The 20,400-nt window shown below is 41.4% G+C and overlaps 1 protein-coding gene and 1 long non-coding RNA gene across 2 annotated transcripts in view; one reads left to right on the top strand and one right to left on the bottom strand.

Moving 5' to 3' along the window:
* The window catches only part of LOC118013167, a 37,991-nt gene that overhangs the window by 13,262 nt on the left and 4,329 nt on the right, over nt 1–20,400 (bottom strand). Inside the window, exon 2 of the long non-coding RNA XR_004679943.1 lies at nt 5,365–5,568. This is a non-coding gene — a long non-coding RNA (uncharacterized LOC118013167). The remainder of the gene's footprint in view (nt 1–5,364; nt 5,569–20,400) is intronic.
* Nucleotides 5,703–19,088, top strand: LOC118013166 (caspase-12-like). The gene is made up of 10 exons (XM_035008821.1): nt 5,703–5,814; nt 6,963–7,208; nt 8,517–8,576; nt 12,063–12,154; nt 12,562–12,735; nt 13,769–14,003; nt 14,621–14,767; nt 17,754–17,863; nt 18,237–18,357; nt 18,915–19,088. Exons 1-9 carry the CDS (start codon nt 5,808–5,810, stop codon nt 18,333–18,335), a joined length of 1,170 nt encoding a protein of 389 aa, XP_034864712.1. The 5' UTR covers nt 5,703–5,807; the 3' UTR covers nt 18,336–18,357; nt 18,915–19,088.

Genomic DNA, 20,400 nt, shown 5'->3' with positions numbered 1-20,400 from the left:
TGTGTTCTCCCCTTTCTTAGTAACCTCACCACCATCTGTTGTTTCTTGTGTTGTTAATTTTAGCCATTGTGACAGGTGTGAGATAGTATCTCATCTAGTTTTGATTTGTATTTTCCTGATGATGAGTGATGTTGAGCATCTTTTCATGTCTGTTAGCCATCTGCAGCTTCTTTGGAAAAGTGTCTATTCATGTCTTCTGCCCATTTCTTAACTGGGTTATTTGTTTTTTGGGTGTTGAGTTTGAAATGTTCCTTATAGATTTTAGATACTAGCCCTTTATCAGATGTGTCATTGCAAATATCTTCACCCATTCTATAGGTTGTTTTAGTTTTGTTGTTTCCTTCGCTGTGCAGAAGTTTTTTATCTTGATGAAGTCCCAGTAGTTCATTTTTGCCTTTGATTCCCTTGCCTTTGGAGACGTGTCTAGTAAGAAGTTGCTACAGCTGATGTCACAGAGGTTGCTGCCTGTCTTCTCCTCCAGGATTTTGATGGTTTCTTATCTCACAGGAAATAAATTTTAAATTTATTTTTGTGTATGGTGTAAGAAAGTGGTCCAGTTTCATTCTTTTGCTTGTTCCTGCCCAGTTTTCCCACCACCATTTGTTGAAGAGACTGTCTTCTTTCCATTGGATATTCTTTCCTGCTTTGTCAAAGATTAGTTGACCATACAGTTCCCTGTGTATACAGAAATACAAAGTCCATTTCTGGGCTTTCTATTCTATTCCATTGATCTATGTGTCTGTTTTTCTGCCAGTACTATACTGTCTTGATGACTACAGATTTGTAATATAGCTTAAGGCCTGGAATTGTGATGCCTCCAGCTTTGCTTTTCCTTTTCAAAACTGCTTTGGCTATTCGGGATTTTTTTGTGATTCCATACAAATTATGGGATTGTTTGGTCTAGTTCTGTGAAAAATGCTGGTGGTATTTTGATAGGGATTGCATTAAATGTGTATATTGCTTTGGGGAGTATAGACAGTTTAACAATATTTATTCTTCCAATCCATGAGTATGGAATATCTTTCCATTTCATTATGTCCTCTTCAATATATCTCATAAGTGTTCCATAGTTTTCAGAGTACAAATCGATTACCTCTTTGATTAGGTTTATTATTTTGGTGCAATTTTAAATGGGATTGATTCCTTGATTTCTCTTTCTGATGCTCCCTTATTGATGTATAGAAATGAACAGATTTCTGTATGTTGATCTTATATCCTGTGACTTTGCTGAATTCATGTATCAGTGCTAGTAATTTTTTGATGGAATCTTCCATGTTTTCTACAGAGTATCAAGTTGTCTCTTAAGGGTGAAAGTTTGGTTTCTTCCTTGCTGATTTGGATGCCTTTCATTTCCTTTTTTTGTCTAATTTCTGAGGCTAGGACTTCCAGTAACATGTTAAATAACAGTCATGAAGGTGGACATACCTGTCTTGCTCCTGACCATAGAGGAAAATATCTCAGCTTTTCCCCATTGAGGATGATATTACCTGTGGGTTTTTCATATGGCCTTTATTATATTAAGGTATGTTCCTTCTAACCCAACTGTGTTGAGGGTTTTTATCAAGAATGGATGCTGTACTTTGTCAAATGCTTTTTCTGCCTCTATTGATAGTATTATATGGTTCTTATCCTTTCTTTCATCAATATGGTGTATCACATCGATTGATTTACGAATATTAAACCACCCCTGCAGCCCAGAAATCAATCCCACTTGATTGTGAAGAATGCTTTCAATATTATGTTGGATTTGATTTGCTAGTATCTTGTTGAGAATTTTTGCATCCATGTTCATCAGGGATTTTGGTCTATAATTCTCCTTTTTAGTGGTGTCTTTGGTTTTGGAATCAAGGTAATTTTGGCCTTGTAGAATGAATTTGTAAATTTTCCTTCCATTTCTATGTTTTGGAACGGTTTCAGAAGAATAGGTATTAATTCTTCTTTAAATATCTGGTAGAATTCCCCTGGGAAGCCATCTGGCCCTGGACTTTTGTTTTTTGGGAGATTTTTGATTACTGATTCAATTTCTTTGCTGCTTATGGGTATGCTCAAATTTTCTATTTCTTCCTGATTCAGCTTCTAGGAATGTATCCATTTCTCCCAGACTGCCCCAATTGTTGGCATATAAATTTTCATAATATTCTCTTATAATTGTTCATGTATCTGTGGTATTCGTTGTGATGTCTCCTCTTTCACTTGTGATTTTATTTATTTGGGTGCTTTCTCTTTTCTTTTTGATAAGTATGCCTAGGGGTTTATCAATTTTGTTAATTCTTTCAAAGGATGAACTCTTAATTTTGTTGATGTCTTCTATGTTTTTGTTGTTGTTTTTCTATATTATTTATTTCTGCTTTGATTTTAATTATTCCCCTTCTTCTGCTGGTGTTAGGCTTTATTTGCTGTTCTTTTCCCAGGTCTTTTAGGTATAAGGTTAGGTTGTGTATTTGAGACTTTTCTTGTTTCTTGAGGAAGGCCTGTATTGCTCTACCCTTCCCTCTTATGACTGCCTTTCCTGCATCCCAAAGGTTTTGGACTGTCATGTTTTCATTTGCTTCCATGTATTTTTTTTATTTCTTCTTTAATTTACTGGTTAACCCATTCATTCTTTAGTAATATGTTCTTTAACCTCCATGCATTTGAGATCTTTCCAAAATTTTTCTTGTGGTTGACTTCAAGTTTCATAGCACTGTGCTCTCAATCTTGGTGTGATCTCAATCTTTTTGTACTTGTTGAGGCCTGATTTGTGATGTAGTATGTGACCTATTCTGGAGAATGTTCCATGTGCACTTGAAAAGAATGGTTATTCTGCTGCTTTAGGATGAAATGTTCTGTATATATTGGTTAAGTCCACATGGTCCAGTGTGTCATTCATTGTTGTGGTCATTTACAGGAAATACATGGTCCAGTGTGTCATTTCCTTGTTGATTTTCTGCTTAGATGATCTATCTAATGCCGTAAATGGGGGTGTTAAAGTCCCCTACTATTACTGTATTATTATCAATGAGTTCCTTTATGTTTGCTATTAATTGATTTATATATTTCGGTGCTCCCAAGTTGGGAGCATAAATATTTACAATTGTCAGATTTTCTTGTTGGATAGACCCCTTAATGATGATACAGTGCCCTTCTTCATCTCTTATTATAGTCTTTGGTTTAAAATCTAGCTTGTCTGTTATACATATGGCTACTTTAGCTTTCTTTTGACATCCATTACCATGACAGATGGTTCTCCACACCCTCACTTTCAATCTGCAATGAGTCTCTTACACGCAGCATATAGATGGGTCTTGTTTCTCTTTCTTTCTTTCTTTTTTTTTTTAATCCATTCGGATACCGAATGTCTTTCTTCTTTCTTTCTTTTTTTTTAAAGATCTTATTTATTTATTTGACAGAGAAAGACACAGCAAGAGAGGGAACACAAACGGGGAGTGGGAGAGGGAGAAGCAGACTCCCTGCCGAGCAGGGACCCCGATGCGGGACTCGATCCCAGGACTCCAGGATCATGACCCGAGCTGAAGGCAGTCGCTTAACCAACTGAGCCACCCAGGCGCCCCCCGAATGTCTTTCTATTGGAGCATTTAGTCCATTTACATTCAGAGTGATTATTTCTTAAGATTTAATTATTTATTTGAGCGTGGGAGGGGTAGGGGGAGAGGCAGAATCTCAAGCAGACTCTGTGCTGATCACAGACCTCAACAAAGGGCTCAATCCCGTGACCCTGACCTGAGCCAAAACCAAGAGACAGACACTTAGCCTACTGAACCACCCAGGTATCCCCATTCAGAGTGATTACTGATAGATATGAATTTAGTGCCATTGTATTACCTAAAAATTTGGTGTTTCTGGAGATTTTCTCTGATTCTTTCTAGTCTTTGTTGCTTTTGGTCTTTCCCACTCAATGAGTCCCCTTTAATATTTCTTGCAGGGCTGTTTAAATGGTCATGAACGCCTTTAGTTTTTGTTTGTCTGGGAAACCCTTTATCTCTCCTACTATTCTGAATGACAGCCTTGCTGGATAGAGTTTTCTTGGCTGCATATTTTCCCATTCAGCACACTGAATACATCATGCCACTTTCTTCTGGCCTGCCAAGTTTCTTTGGATAGATCTACTGTCAACCTTATTTGTCTTCCTTTGTAGGTTAAGGATTTTTTTTCCTTTACTGCTTTTGGTATTATTTCCTTATTTGTGTATTTTGCAACTGTTTAAATATATTATTTAATATTTAAAAATTAATCGAGAAAAGAATTGAAAATCATTATATCTTTAAATATTAGGCAGCATAGGGAGTAGGGCAGTGTAAGTGAACTACATCTTATTTTTCTTAAGAGGTAGTCAAGAATATTGTATTTGGTATATCAAAAAATAGAGGGATAAAATAGGCATGTTATTGAGAGATCTGAAAATTAGCACAAGAAAATAAAAATGAATAATTTAGGGAAATTATATGTAGAATGTGGGACTGAAGATGGGAGAGTTGTACTGCAGAATATGGTTTTTATTACACACTTTTCTGTACAACTGAATTAGATGCCTGCTGCATACATTACTTTGATATAACATTTAAAACTTAAAATCTATCAACACTGTTAATACCATATGGTCATCAAAAAAATGAGATAGTTCCTAAGGTATTGATTCTTACAAATGTCTGTCATACATTGGGAAATTATAAAAAGCAAATTGTTGATGATATGGGAAAAAAGTTATCAGTAAGTATGTGTTTCTCTATTGGTGAGAAACTGCCCTAAAACACAGTGACTTAAAAAAATGAGCCTTTACTATTGTTCACAAGGTGATCAGTCAGCCCTGTGGTTCTTTTTGTCTCTGGGGTTATCCATGTGTCTGAGATCACCCGCACACAGGGTAGGCATCTCCATGTGATTTCTCTGATTCTCTAGCAATCTAGCCTGGGCTTGTTCACATGGACCATCAGGTGTCCAAGATTGAGAAATGAACCACATATCTCCTGACCTGGCAAAGAGCTGCACAGGGTCCATTTACTGTGTCACAATGGCAAAACCAAGTCAGAGGTGAGTTTATAGTCAGACCAAAGGATACAAAGAGACTCCTGACGGGGGCCATCAATAACATCAGTACTACACTGAGTGCTTTTTAAAAGCACAGGACAAAAATTCTCACTGATGTAAGCTAAGCATATAATTGTGGTTAGTTTGTGGTGTGAGATTAAAGAAGGCAGATGATCTTACTCTATTTCATAAAAATTAAATTGTTTAATGTTGATAGCAAACATCTATTGTTTAAAAAACTCATCTTGAGTAAAAGAGTCAATAAACCAAAATATGCACATTTTACCAGGACTGACAAGTACACAGATGAGGAAAGAGAGAAGGAAAGAGATCACTTACCTGGGTTTTTAAAAACAGTGTCAGGAGCAGCACTGTTTGTCGGGCTCCAGTGAGTTTCCTGCTCCCCTTAAGCCTTGCAAACTCACACCTCACTTCGGGGGCTGAGTGGGCATCCATGGTGAGGCCTCTCTGCCATTTAGTGGCTAAGGGATGGCACAGAGATGAATGAGGATCCGTTTGACTCCTTAACTGTGTCAAAATAGACTGCAAAACAGAACATAGAAACTGTGTGAGAGTAAAGAGAAAAGACAGATATGCTTCCTGTTTTCCAAAGGAAGTAAGATACATATCAGAAGAGTCAAATTCTATCTCTGCATGGACAAGAGAATTTGAAAGGCTGGAGTTTCCCATTTAGGCAACACCAGCACACCAGTCCACTGAGAACAAAGGGAGAAGGCTGCTTTCATTTTCACTACCTTTCCTGCGCAGAGAGCCAGAGCAGCATGGCTGGTGAGTGCCTGTTTTCTGTCTTTTAGGTCCGTGTTCTGGGGGAGTTACAGCTCAGGAGGAAGGAGTGTGGTGCAGGAGGTAGAGCCCCCCCAAAGGGGGCTCTCATGAGAGAGGACTGTTTTACTCTGGGAATGTGAGGGATGGGAGCTTGGGGCACAGTAAGCAAGTGTGGAGCAGACACAGTATTTTGGCTGAGAAGCTACAGCTTTTTGGAGAAAAAAGGGAAGTGTAAAATATCTGGACCTACATTCTCAGAACTTTCCTGTGATTTTAGTCTTTTCCTTGAACTCATACTGACTGAGTGTTCTCACCATTTCTTAAGTGTTCTCTTCAGGGTGAGGGGCTATCCAGTTGAAGAGAGTGTATTTCATTTCCTCCATATTTCTGCTCTCTGTGTGACCTTTCATTTCCAGCAGTGAGCAAGCCAGCCACAATGTGTGCTCTCAATCTCAGAATACAGACCTGCCCTGCCTGCCCTGGCCAGGGAAACAAGCATTCTTCCATAGGTGGTAATACTTTTTTTTTTTTTAAACATTTGGGTTAGTTTTTTTTTTTTTAAAGATTTTATTTATTTATTTGACAGAGAGAGACATAGCGAGAGAGGGAACACAAGCAGGGGGAGTAGGAGAGGGAGAAGCAGGCTTCCCCACGGTGCAGGGAGCCCGATGTGGGGCTCGATCTCAGGACCCTGGGATCATGACCTGAGCCGAAGGCAGACGCTTAACGACTGAGCTGTATTAACTATAGTGTGTTTTTAAAAGAGGTATTGAGAAAAGTGACAGGAAGTGAAGGGATCACAGATGATACCAAGCTGAAATGAGGCAGCCATCACTAAGCTACTTAATGAACTTGCTTCCTTCCTGGAGGCTCACTTTCTCCACCAGTAAAAAAGCATAGGATTGGGGAAGATTGGTGGTACTCTGCATGTGGTCCTCAGAATAGTAGTTTTGATATCACCTGAGACATTGGTAGAACTAAAGACTCATGCACTCTACCCTGACCTATCAAATCAGATTTCTGGGAATGGGGTTCAGGAAGCTCTGCTTACCAAGCTCTCAGATACTCTCCCTTGTTAAATTTGAGAACCATGGGCCTAGATTCAGAGATCTAAAGTCCTATCAATTCCTAAAATCCTATTGTTCTCACAGAGAAGAGATCACCACAAGATCCAGTCAATGAGATAAAGATGATTGCCAGCACCATGTTTGGTGGCTTCTTGGAGGACTTGAAGGAAAAGAAGGTGTTAGATAAACATGACTTAAAAACAATAGGGAAAAAAGTGAACGTCATTGTGAATAAGACTGAAAACCTGGTTGATGATCTCACGGAGAAAACTCAAGTGGTAGGTCAAGTATTTATGGACCATTTCATCAATTCGAGCCTGCTGAGTTTAAGTGAGTATCTTGGGCCAAAGGTCTACTAACTTACTCTTTATCTGCTCTCTTATGCAATCTCTGTCTTCTTATTTCTATTTGCAAGGGGAGAACAAACTATCCACATCTTTAGTACTTTCTTTGCCTGACAAACTTATATAAAATGGCAAAAGGCCCCGGGCCCCCCCAGTCCATGTGGCAGCATCCAAAATCACTTTGTACTCCTACACATCTTGTTCTTCCCTCAGCAACTGTCACCTTCCATCATCCCTTAACATTTCTTATTTGCTGTATTGTATCTCCCTCTGCTAAAATGTAAATTCCATGAAGCATGGAGCTTTGTCTGCTTTGTTCATGAAGAGAGCCCCAACTATGGAAATGGCATCTAACACATAATAAGTGCTCAGTAAATACTTGTGAAATGCATAAATGTTGCTGGAGCTCTAGTAAATTCAGGGACAGTCTTTAGCTAATCTGTGCTACTCTGGCCATAGTCTGTGGACTCCAGAGTTATTCCCACATGTAAAATGTTCAATAGAAAAAAAAAAATCCACTGTCTCCTACTTAGCTGTGGCTTGGCTCAAGGGATAAATCTCTGAGAACCTACACTGTCTTTGTTAAAGGAGTACCTAGGGAATCTGGGGAACATTGGTGGAACATAAGTGTGTCTTTCTCTCTGAAGCATGGGTCGGCACACTCTCTCTTTGAAGGGTCAAGAGAGTCAATATTTTAAGTTTTTTGGACCAAACTTTCTCTGTCACAGTGACTCAAATCTGATGCTGTGGCATAAAGTTAGCAATAGATAATCAGTACAAAATGACTGTGGATGTGTCCCAATAAAGCTTTATTGACCAAAAAACTGCTGTTGAACTGACCTTGGCCTATGGGCCAGAGTTTCCTGACCCCCGCTCTAGAGTACAATATATACATGAGTGTATTCCCAATACTTGGAACATCCTTCTGGGATCATTTTGTGGTTGCTGAAAGACTACCAAACATTATAGAGCTGTGTACATTCTCTCCTCACAATGAGAAATGCTATTGCAGAAAAGCCTTGATTAAAGAATTTGATTATTCCTTGAATTATATAAGCAGGAACATAAGGAGCTCTTCATTGTATCATGGAAACTCTGCCTCTTCCTTCACATGGCACAGTCACAGTCCTGTAAGACAAACCTGGAGCTTAGAAAATGAGCCAAATGTCCATGCTTCATAGTTACCCCATGCCGAACATCATCACTTTCTTGTGAGTGCAAGGGAAGGAGTTTCTGGCGTGTAGGTTCTAGAAACCTAGTTCTGCTAACAAATCTTCTTTTCCTATTCTTTCAGAATCTCATGCTGAAAATGAAGATGATGAATCTGAGAGCAGCAAGTCATCTTCTCTGACAGGTAAGTGCGTTCAAATCTCACATCACAAATGAACACTCTCAGACCACTAGGGCTGTCAGAAGGCACTGCAGTGAAGACCTAGGAAACTGTTTTTAGTCAGTTTCCATCTCTGGAAATAATCTTCAGCGTAGAACATTGATCCTTAACTTTTTGTTCATTCCACCTCAGAATCTGAAATAATCCTGAAGGAAGTGGGGAAGAAGAAAACGCTGAGTCATCCCAGGCATTGGCTCTCCCTCTAGCAGGTGCCACCAAACCAGTGGCTCACACAAACCCTCAGACCTCACTCAGCGTAAGGCCCTAAGTGATAGGGGCCCTAAGTTACAGTGGAGAGGCAAGAGACGGGTTCAGAAATTCCAAGTGATTTCTTCCTTCTCTGCCTACCCGTGTCAAAGGAAGGTCAGCATTTAACCCCCTGCTCTTCCATCTTCTAAGAATCTGGAAGTGAAAGTGAAGATCATGAAATTAGGGAGAAGGCTGGAGGCTGCACACGTGGCTTCTGCCTATGACAGGCAGTGTCACGGACGCTTGGTGACATTCTGTGAGCTAAGATGGAGAGGCCGTACACTGTAGTAGAAAGAGAACTGGAATAAAACGCAAGCAATCTGTACACTGAGCCCAACATGGCCACTGACTAACCATGTTCTCTGGTGTAAATAACCCAGCATTTCTGGGACTCAGTTTTCAATGATATTAATAACATCTTTAAAAGATTCATAGAACACCAAACAGATAAGCAAGTAACAACCGCATAATCAGAGCAAGGATGAGAAAAGCATGTTAAAAAGCACACAACAGGACTAGTTACACATACTGTGTGATCACTAAAGAAACTGAGGAGTTACTGAACCACATCAAAGAATCGCAGTGTGTAGAAAGGGGTAGTGTTGTATTGTGTTGTGAGTACCATATTTTCAGAAGTTCTGGACAAGTTTACAAAGGCATAAAAACGTTTTAATTTTTATTTGCTGTATATATATACATATATAGATGTATACACACATACACACACACATTAACTGAAAACTACTGTCTATTCTTCTAATCACTGTTTATAGCAGTAAGCAAGATAAATCAAGGTCCTGCTTTCATGGGGTTGACAGTGTAGTGAAGGTACATAGACAGTAAACATGAAAAAAAAGTAGTACCAGTCAGGAAATGGACAAGAGAAAAGAGGCGAGGCATGTGGGCCAGGGTGAACAATTATGATAACTCATTTGGGGTGATATTTTGGTACATGAACTATAGAGGGGGGTTGTGCCACACTCTAAAGCAAAAGCATCCCATGGAAAAGAAGCAAGTCCAAGGGCCCTGAGCACACATGGATGTGTCATGTCAAAAAGCCAATCTGATGGGAGAGTAGCAAATTAGGGTACATGGTAGGTAGAGCTGTTATGGACTCAGGCTGAAGCTACCATACTACTCTGGGCCTTTTTTCTATTTGCGATGGAAAGCCTTTAGAAGTATTTAATGGAGGAGTGATAAAGAAGCATAGCATCAGAAAGGCCAAATGTATTCAAATATTTCAGTTAAGAAATAATAGCTTTTAGGCTGGGGTTGTACTAACAGAGAGGATGACAAGTGGTGACATCTGATCTCTTTTGGAGGTAGAGTCAACAAAAACCACGGATGGATAGGCTGTGGGCTGATGCAGGAAGAAGAGGAATCAGGATGAATCTTGGTTTTGGTTGTCAACTAGGTGAAGGTTATGACTAACTGAGGTAGAAGAAAACTTGTAGTTGAGGGAGAACTCAGGAGAAACAGATCTCTAGGCATGGACAAATATTAGGAGTCCTTCCCTGTATATGTTCACTTTGATGTGTGTAGTACATCCCAGGGTAGACATTGAATACACAGGTGGATTCAACCCAGTTGTTCACAGAAGAACCAGGCCTAGGAATAGCTCTGGGGATTCAGGAGCATGTAGACAGTAAGTAAGATGATGTGCCTGATGAGGCCGCCTGGGCAGAGGTGACTCACAGAGGATAACAGAGGGTCCAATGTAGAAAGACCCAACTTTTAGACGTGTGGCAGGAGAGCGAAAGCCAGCAGCTTGAGGAAGAATGGCCATAACACGCAGCATCACAGAATCCTGGAGAACACTGTTCAAGGAAGGAAGAAGATGTGTTCCGCCAGATTAAATGCTGGAAAAGCAACAAATGGTCAGTGGGAACTTTGATCACAAGGATTTGAAGGTGAGAGTGATAGCCAGGGTGTGTTGCACACAAGAACAAAATGACAGTTGAGAAAGTGGGAACAGTGCAGCAGGGCACCACCTTTAAGGAGTTGTGCTGAGACGTGGACTCGGGACAACAGCTGGAGGGGAAGGGCATGGAGGGGAGGTGTCTGTGAGACCAGAGGGGTGTGAAGGCACGTGATATGCCATGGGGAGAACATAGCAGGGGGAAGAGGGAGACATGGATGGGATGGGGCTGAATAAAGGCCTGAGTCAAGTTCTTGCGGGTGAGAGGAATTGGAATTCAGGGCACAGAGAGTCATTTAAGACAGGAGGAAGTATATTCCCTCCTCTTTTTGGGGAGGACAGTAGATGGGGAGAGATGCAGGCAAATTAACAGATTGCTTGGTTCAAAAGATGAAATCATTCTTACACAAAAATACTGGAAGGAACAGAAGGCTGGTTTCCCTCTGGAAAAACAAAAAGCAGGAGAAGGTGGCAGATACCTGGTGGCTATTTTCAAGTATCTGAAGGTAATGATTCATTAACAAGCAGTTATAAACTTTTAATCTGTGCCAGACTATCATTCTAGATGCTGGAAATACAAAAATTAAACACGCCTTCCCTGTCCTAATTAAGCTTACCATACAGTAAACACAACTAAGATAAAATATAATCATTGTTTTTCTGGGGGCATTTACATAAAATAATTGAAACACAAGGTAAGATATTTTGAAGCCATAGAAATACTCATGAGCTTTCAGCGGGAAAGGAATTAGACATTTTTCTGGATGGTCCCAGTGCAGGAAATACGTACCAGTGCTTACAAGGTTCAGGCTTTGGGGTCCTCAGAACTGTTCAGAGTGCTTTAGAACACTGCAAGTTCCCCGTTAGTGGAGACATTTCACTAGTGGTAATAACAACACAGTAGGGATACCTTGAGTGGAGTTCAGATATCTGAATAATGACTTGACCAGGCCAGATGAGCATGAGGCCTCCTTCCAGATCTTGGGTACTGTGCTTATGTGAGTCTAATGTGCTGGGTATGAAAGATTAGCCACCATTTGTCATGACCACTGACAAAAACAGAAACTGGCGGTGGGGTCAGCAAGAAGCAAAAAGAAAGAGGGACTACTCAAGATTTTTGTTTTTGTCATTTTTTATACAAAACGGTTTTCTTGTTATATGAAGCTTTTTGAAGGGATGGCAGTAAGCATTGCCAAAGAATGAGAGCCCAGTGAAAAGATCTCCGTGACTGCAAGGCAGGGGGTGCTACTCCCTAAAGAGTTTTTTTTTTTTTTCTTTCATAGTTATTCAGGAAATCCAGGCTTCCCAAGTGGATGTGCTGAAGCTTTGTCCCTGTAAGCATTCTCAAGGACTGAAGACTGTAAGAGTACATGAGGTAACACCCTTTGGAGTAGGAACACACAGGACTGTCCACTCAAACTGCATCCTGGGAACCCACTGGGAATTTTAGTTCTTGATACAGATGCCTTTGGATCGGCCCAAAAGGCATAGGATGTTATTTAATCATGTCATCTAATTAAGTGGCCCTTCCATCAGATTTCCTGTCTGTTTCAGCCCGTCCTCCAACATACTTGAAACTCCTCCCCACCACTGAACCAAAGCCAGGTTCCCGGAGTGCATGCTCAGCTATTGTACATGCTTTCAGTCTGGAGTCCTGTGTCTTTCTGCCTGAGTACCTATTTCCATCCCCAAGTCCTCCAGCCATCCAGTCTGTTTTGTGTGGACTTTGGAGGCAAAAGTGGGGAGGCCACATGTAACTCACCCTGTGTCTGTTATTTGCAGATATATCCAGTGATGGAGAAGGAGGGCCGAACACGCCTGGCCCTCATCATTTGCAACAAAGAATTTGACTATCTTTCTGAGCGAGAAGGCTCTGAAAATGACATTTCAGGGATGCGAGGCCTGCTTGAAAACCTTGGATATTCGGTGGTTATAAAGGAAAATCTCACAGCTCTGGTAATGGCCCAGGAGAGTGGGATAAGCTTCCTCCCCTTTCCTTCTTGGACTTCTTCCTTTGCAGCTGGAAAAACACAGTGCACATTACAGAATTCTCTTTCTCCAGAATAGGCATCCCTGGGTTTCAGCCTCTTCCAATGCACATTTTTACAGCAAAGATTTATAGGGTAGTATTTTGCTAAAAATGTTGGATCTGTCTAATGCTCTCAGTTTGGGAGGCACTGATGACTTGATAGTCTATGTGAAACACAACTCTGAGGCCTTTATAATTTCAATATTATGTGTCTAAATGTAAAGCCAAGTATGCAGTCAAAAAAAAAAAAAAAAGATTGTGAGCACACACATACACACAAAGTTGTGATCCTGTCTCTGCCAAAAAATTTCTTGGGTGATTTTGGACAAACCATTTTAAATCTCAGAAGAAATTTAAGTGTCTCTACTTTATGTCGATAAGAAACAGTCCCTTACTCTCTGTCTCACTCTTTTTTAATAAAAACTTAGGGGAACCCCAACATGTAATACAGATGAAAGCAAAGCCTTCCGGTGGGAGACCTGCCACCTCACGTGCCCCTCCTTATACTCCACCTCCCAGCACCTCCCCCAGCCTAAAACCTCTACTGAAAACCACCGGGCTACACACTGTACGAAAAACCCACTAGGGGTGCCTGGTTTGAGCGTCTTACTCTTGGTTTCGGCTCAGGTCATGATCTCCGCATCCTGAGATTGAGCGCTGTGTTGGGCTCTGTGCTCAGCATGGTGTCTGCTTGAGATTCTCCCTCTCTCTCTGCCCCTCCCACAACTCTCTCTCTCTCTCAAATAAATAAATAAATAAATAAATCTTAAAAGCAAAACAAAACCCTGCTAACCTTTACATTCTATATGTCTAATTTTCTGGTTTTATGTCAGAACAAAATTTCTCTTACAATTCCATTCTGTCCAAACCGTCTGATTCCTTAAAGCCTGCTCCACCTACTATTTGAGTACAAACTGTAGATGGAGAGCTCCTAGGTAGTGACTCCAGAGATTCTTTCAGGAAATGAAAACGGAGCTGAAGAACTTCGCCACCCGCCAAGAGCACAGATTCTCCGACAGCACGTTCCTGGTGTTCATGTCCCACGGCACCCTAGACGGGATCTGTGGCACGAAGCACAGAGATGAAGAGCCGGACATTCTTCCCGATGACACCATCTTCCAGATTTTCAACAACCGTAACTGCTGGAGTCTCAAAGACAAGCCCAAGGTCATCATCATGCAGGCCTGCCGAGGCAGTGAGTTGGGGTTAGGGGACCCAGGGTGGGGCCAGGCATCTTTTTCTATTCGCCTAGCAGCTAGCCTTCATTGTCCCAGGGATGGGTGACAGAGACAACATTTTAGAACTGCACTCAGGTCTGGGCCAGAAAGAAATTAAGTCTGGGGGCGCCTGGGTGGCTCAGTTGTTAAGCCTCTGCCTTCGGCTCAGGTCATGATCCCAGGGTCCTGGGATTGAGACCCACATCATGCTCCCTGCTCAGCGGGGAGTCTGCTTTTCCCTCCCCCTCTGCTGCTCTTTCATGTGCTCACACGCCCGCTCATTCTCTCTCTCAAATAAATAAATAAATAATCTGGAAAAAAAGAGAGAAATTAAGTCTGTATCATTTTTTAAGAAGTGTGAAGCATGCCAGAATAATAACGAATGTCCCGATCCTTTGGGACAAGGTCATTCTAAACATAAGTGGGCTCTGTATGGGTCCCAGTCAGTGAGTTGGTTTTTCTAGTAGTGACATACTTGCATTTTTAATAAATTCCATACTGGAATGTACTGAAGTAAGGGTAGAATGGTAGAAGAGATTTTGTGTGTGTGTCTGTGTGTGTAACTTCTTTCGTAAGACAAGGGTTTCTCTTCCAGGAGGTGACGGGGCTGTCTGGGTGACTGATGTGGGAGAAGCGTTTGCGTGGACATATTACCAGCCCTTGCGGCATTATATCTCCAGTGATGCCATAGAAAAGACCCATGTGGAGAAGGACTTCATCGCTTTCAAATCTTCGACTCCACGTAAGTGACTTTAGAGAGCAGTCTCTCAATCTCCTATCAGTTTCCAGATCACAGGCCTGGCTATGATCCTACTTGATCACTAATAGAAGAACATTTCTTCTCTAATGATAGGCTTTATAGAGAAGAGGTTTAAAATATTGAGATTATTTTTGTAACTAGAAAGCTGGAAGTCTTGATTTTGGAGGAAACTTTCAAAGTAAACCGGACTTTCGTGAGGATCCGAACTTAAAATAGTGTAACTATAAATAAATGAAGAGTTGTTTTTGTTTGTTTGTTTGCTTTTCACTTAATATAGCAATGGCACAGAAGTGTATTTTAGTCCCATGGTTTGGTCCACCTGATCATCTACTAGCAGTTAAAGAAGGCAATCAAGTAACACTGTAATACTTGCTTCACACATTCTAGAACCTCTTGGCTGGTTATTTGAATCTAGTCTTAAAAATTTAGTTAACATTCAAATGCCTGACTTCAGTGTAATGGAGCCAATGACTGAAAATCCTTCTTTGGCAGGAAAGACATAGTAAAAGATAGAAACAGAAGATAATGCTTGATCATGGTGAAACCTGTGGGAAATCTATTTAACGGTCATCTATGGTATTGTTTTATGAGTGATTTACAGAACCCAGGCAATTTCCAGAATCTAGTTTACACAAGTCACAGTTCTTTTTAAGAATTTTATTTGAGAGAGAGAGAGAGTGAGCACAAGCAGGGGGAGCAGCCTCCCCACGGAGCAGGGAGCCCGACACGGGGCTCGATCCCAGGACCCTGGGATCATGACCTGAGCAGAAGGCAGAGGTCCAACCAACCAAGCCACCGAGGTGCCCCACACAAGTCACAGCTCTAAGTGCTCTGGTGTAATGAATACAAACCTGGATGTGCACAGAATGTCATTACACGTAGAGTTCCGATTCGTAGGTCCAGGGGAGGGCCTGAGATTCGCTGGCCCAGGAGGATGCTCTGAGTCTAGTCTGGGGAAACAGGAAACAGGCCGTGTGGAAAACACCCATTCCATACCTGGAACAGCTCTACTTTGTCTTACATGTTGGAGTTTGAATAAAGTTTTATTGGAAAGAAGAGCTCTCTACTTTTAGCTACTAAAGGAAGTTAAAAAGGCTTATCCAGCCTGATGTATGCTCTAAGAGACTATTTAATTTAAGGGCATGAAGTCTAGTATGTGTAATTCCTCCATTCCTTTCTGTACATGTAACGATGAGCGGAGACACTGTTTCAGGGCATATGATGCACAGCTGAAGCAGACGTGCTTGCTGAGCCTTACGGAGTGACGAGCAGAGGGGCAGAGATGGACTGAGAGGAAGATACAGGCACCACCTCACACAAGAACACAATAACTGTCAACCCTGTTATGTGCTTTCAGGAAGAATGTGTTGAAAAATGAAGGAGTTAACTGTGTCAATAGTAAGAGAAGGACATTCCAGACGGAAAAAGCATTGTACACAGAGAACCTGGGAAAGAGAGGAGCTTGGAAAACAGGGCCAGTGTGTCTGGAGCACTGAGCCAGGGGCCAGTACCAAGAGAGAGGATGGAGGGGTAGGCAGGGGCCATATAATTTGAGGCCTCCTATGTTAGGGAAGGATTTGATCTTTTATGTTGACATGCTTTATTACTAATATTACTTTACAGTAATAGTAATAGGAAATTTTGGTGAAAAGTACATCATGAAATAAGACTGACATTTTTAGATGACCACTCTGGGGGTTCTGTGGGAAATGGGTTATGGTACAGCAAGAGGCGATATGGGGAGGCAGGTTAAAATGTGACTGCAATATCATGGGCCACAGGTGATAATGCCAGTCTTGGGAAGACATAGCTATTGAATCCAGAAATAATTAGTATGTAAAATTTGTATGATCCGGTGTTTAGTGGAAATGGCAGGTGAATAGAAGGGGTGACACAGGGGACTTGAGGTCACCAGGGATGATTGTGGTGCCTTCATTAAAATGGGAATCTTGCAAGAAAGTGTGAAATGCCTTCAGCATACTTCAGGAGGAAAAGAAGAGAGTTACAAGGCTGTATATTTGAGAAAAGAGATCGGCATCAGGATTTGGGGAGATGCTTGCCTAGGGATTATCTTTAATGTTCTAACAGTGGACAAAATGATCCACGAACAGAGAACAGATTGAGAAGACATCCCAAAGCGGAGGCTTGAACTGGAGAGATGGAAGTCCCAGTCTGCAGAATGGACCCGAGAGTATGGTTGGAATATAAGAAAGCAAAGTAAGAAGAGTATGTGTTGTCAGAGTTACCAAAAAGAATCTATGGGAGTTATGGCCAGTTTCTGATTTGAATGAGGGATCAGGTACAGGTGAGGCTCAGTAAGGGACCGTGAGGTTTAATGACTCGGAGGCCATGGCTGGCCGGGGAGGGGAGCTCTGCGTGAAGTTAATGCGGCAGGCAGTCAGCAGCCCGGGGTGAGCGGGCTAGGAGCGTGTGAACATGGTGAGTGAGACAAGCCCGAGAAATGTAACTACAAAAAGGAAGAAGAAACAGGGAGGCAGCTGCAGGTGAAGAGACGAACAGGGGACGATCGGCTGTTTGATCACGCTGCAACAGTGAGGAGAAGCAGAGGCTCAAACCACGTGCGTGAAGAAGAAGTGCAGGTACAGTATTACAGTGGCAAACAGTGCAGATGGTGAGGAGGTCCAGACTCAAGGCATCGCGCGATCTAGATTCTTTTTTTGGTTATATAGTAAGTGCTGAAAGGAATTCTGTTCTTTTCCACTTCCTGCAGTAGTCGGGGGGATAACTTTGGCTCTGCCTGGGAACACGCAGGGCGTTTTCAACTGAGGGCCCGCGACGGTTTTCTCTGCGCCTGCTGTGGAAACCTGACACCCAGCTTTATCCAGATTTGTCTCTCTCTCCTCCAAAGCATCGAAATCAAACCGTGTCCAAAAGCTATGGCTCTAAGAGTCCTCCACACTTATACGAAGGCCATATCTCCCAATATTTCAATGCCTTTTATTTGCAGATAATGTTTCTTGGAGAATGAACACAGAGGGCTCTGTCTTCATTTCCCAACTTATCTACTACTTAGGAGAGTATTCTTGTTGTCACCATTTGGAGGAGATTTTCCGAAAGGTAGGTTTCTTGTCTTTTCACTGTTATGCCCTGGAAAGCTGTGCAACCATTTTTAAACCCTTTTTTGGGAATCCTGAAAGATCTTAAGCCATCATGACACTCCTTCCGGTACCCCAGGTTTGCTTAAAGAGGAGGTTTTTTTGAAGTACCGCATGGAACCAGAGTGAGTTTCTCTGACTCTGGTAGCTTTGCTTATTCAGAAAATGCTTTTGATGATACTATTTTGTTCATGTATGCACTATAGCCAAGGAAAAGCTAAAAATTTCTTCTGTGTATACTAGCCTTAATACACTCCATAAATTTTCTTACTCCTGAGAGAGAAGTCCAGATTTCCCTCTTAGGAAATCTCTGAAGATTTTCTTTACTATCTTAGGTTCAAAATGCATTTGAGAAGCCAAATACAATGATCCAGATGCCCACGATTGAGAGATTATCCATGACACGATATTTCTACCTCTTTCCTGGGAATTAAAAATCCATATGAAGCATCTCAGGTAAATGTCTCCAAGAAACGGATTTGGGTGCTCCCTTCTCAGAGTCTGTACATATAATCCAGAGTGGAGAGCGGGAACCGAGAGCAACTGCCCACTAGTCAGTCTCCTCTGCATTTTCTTAATGGCCCTAGGTAAAACTCTGCTTTCATTTGAAATTATCAGAAATTGTAAGTCTAATGGTAGCCAGCTAGAAAATTCTTCAGTCTTCATGTCTCTCAATGACCTACGTAGTGAGTAGAAAATATTTTGTTCCGATGCATGCATAAAACAATTGGCCTTGCACAGACAGCTGACATGTGGCTTCCTCCCCAAGAAGTCAGCTGGGCCAAGTCTCATTCCTTCTCTATATATGATGAGGCCCACCTGGACCACAGGGTCAACTGATGGCTGTTGGGTCTGTGCTGAGACAGTGAGGCCCCCGTGCAGATCCTCCCCTTTGGGAATGATGGGCCCATAGCCCTTCTGTGAAGGCACACCTCATAGTAGAGATTAGTTCTATTTATATCTTACCTCCAATAACACCTTTACTTATGTTTTCTTCTCTCTAATTTTTCCAGGAAAATTGAGCCATTCTGTTCTCTGTGAATCTACTATTTTAAAAGGTTAACGTTTAATCGTGAATATTTTTCTACCGAACTTCCCACTTGCCCACCCTCAGCCAACGCCAAGCTAAAACCACAGTCATACTGTTGCTGAGTTAGTGCTTAATAAATTTTTTAAAAAATAATGTTTGTTTTCTCATTTTATTGTAGAAGTAAATCATTTTCACTGCAAAACAAAGTTTAAGTATAGGAAAACATAAAAAAATAGTTAATGCATAAATAATATGATTACATTAATAGGAGTCCTGATATTAAGCAATGATTATATTGTTGGGATGAAATCTTTGTCATAGAGGGTCAGTCATTTATTCTCCATTTGAGATAATGTTACTAATATTTGACTTGGAACTCCCACATTTATATTTATAGACTGGGTTCTCATTTATTTTGATTTATTTCTAACTTGGCCATAGGATATTTTTAATAATATTTTGTAATGAACGACAAGTAGTATTTTTTTTGAACCCCAGAATGTCAAAAATCTTTTATCTCCGAGTTCATTTATAAGTTCACCTAAAAACATATATATATATGTATATATATATATATTTTTTTTTAAAGATTTTATTTATTTGTCAGAGAGAGAGAGTGCACGCATGTGAGCACAAGCAGGGGGAGCTGCAGAGGGAGAGGGAGAAGCAGGCTCCCCGCTGAGCAGGGAGCCCGATGCGGGGCTTGATCCCAGGACCCTGGGATCATGACCTGAGCTGAAGGCAGACGCTTAATGACTGAGCCACCCAGGTGTCCCCCTAAAAACATATAAAGGCCAGTGTGAATTTATTCCTAAGTAGTAATTTTTTAAAATTATCAGAATGTAATGAGATACCACCTTACACCAGTTAGAATGACAAAAATTAACAAAACAGGAAACAACAAATGTTGGCAAGGATGCGGAGAAAGGGGAACCCTCTTACAATGTTGGCGGGAATTCAAGCTGGTGCAGCCACTTTGGAAAACAGTGTGGAGGCTCCTCAAGACATTAAAAATAGAGCTACCCTACGACCCAGCAATTACACTACTGGGTATTTATCCCAAAGACACAGATGTAGTGAAAAGAAGGGCCATATGCACCCCAATGTTCATAGCAGCAATGTCCACAATAGCCAAACTGTGGAAAGAGCCGAGATGCCCTTCAACAGATGAATGGATAAAGAAGATGTGGTCCATACATACAATGGGATATTACTCAGCCATCAGAAAGGATGAATACCCACCATTTGCATCGACATGGATGGAACTGGAGGGGATTATGCTAAGTGAAGTAAGTCAAGCAGAGAAAGACAATTATCATATGGTTTCACTCATATGTGGAACATAAGGAATAGCACAGAGGACTACAGGGGAAGGGAGGGAAAACTGAAGGGGGGGAAATCAGAGAGGGAGACAAACCATGAGAGACTCTGGACTCTGGGAAGTAAACTGAGGGTTGCTGAAGGGAGGG

Source organism: Mirounga leonina, unplaced genomic scaffold (assembly GCF_011800145.1).
Source record: "Mirounga leonina isolate KUSES-001 unplaced genomic scaffold, KU_Mleo_1.0 Mir_153, whole genome shotgun sequence".
Classification (NCBI taxonomy): domain Eukaryota; kingdom Metazoa; phylum Chordata; class Mammalia; order Carnivora; family Phocidae; genus Mirounga; species Mirounga leonina.
The sequence above is the reverse complement of the archived record's forward strand: the minus strand, read 5'-3'. Positions and strand labels throughout refer to the sequence as shown.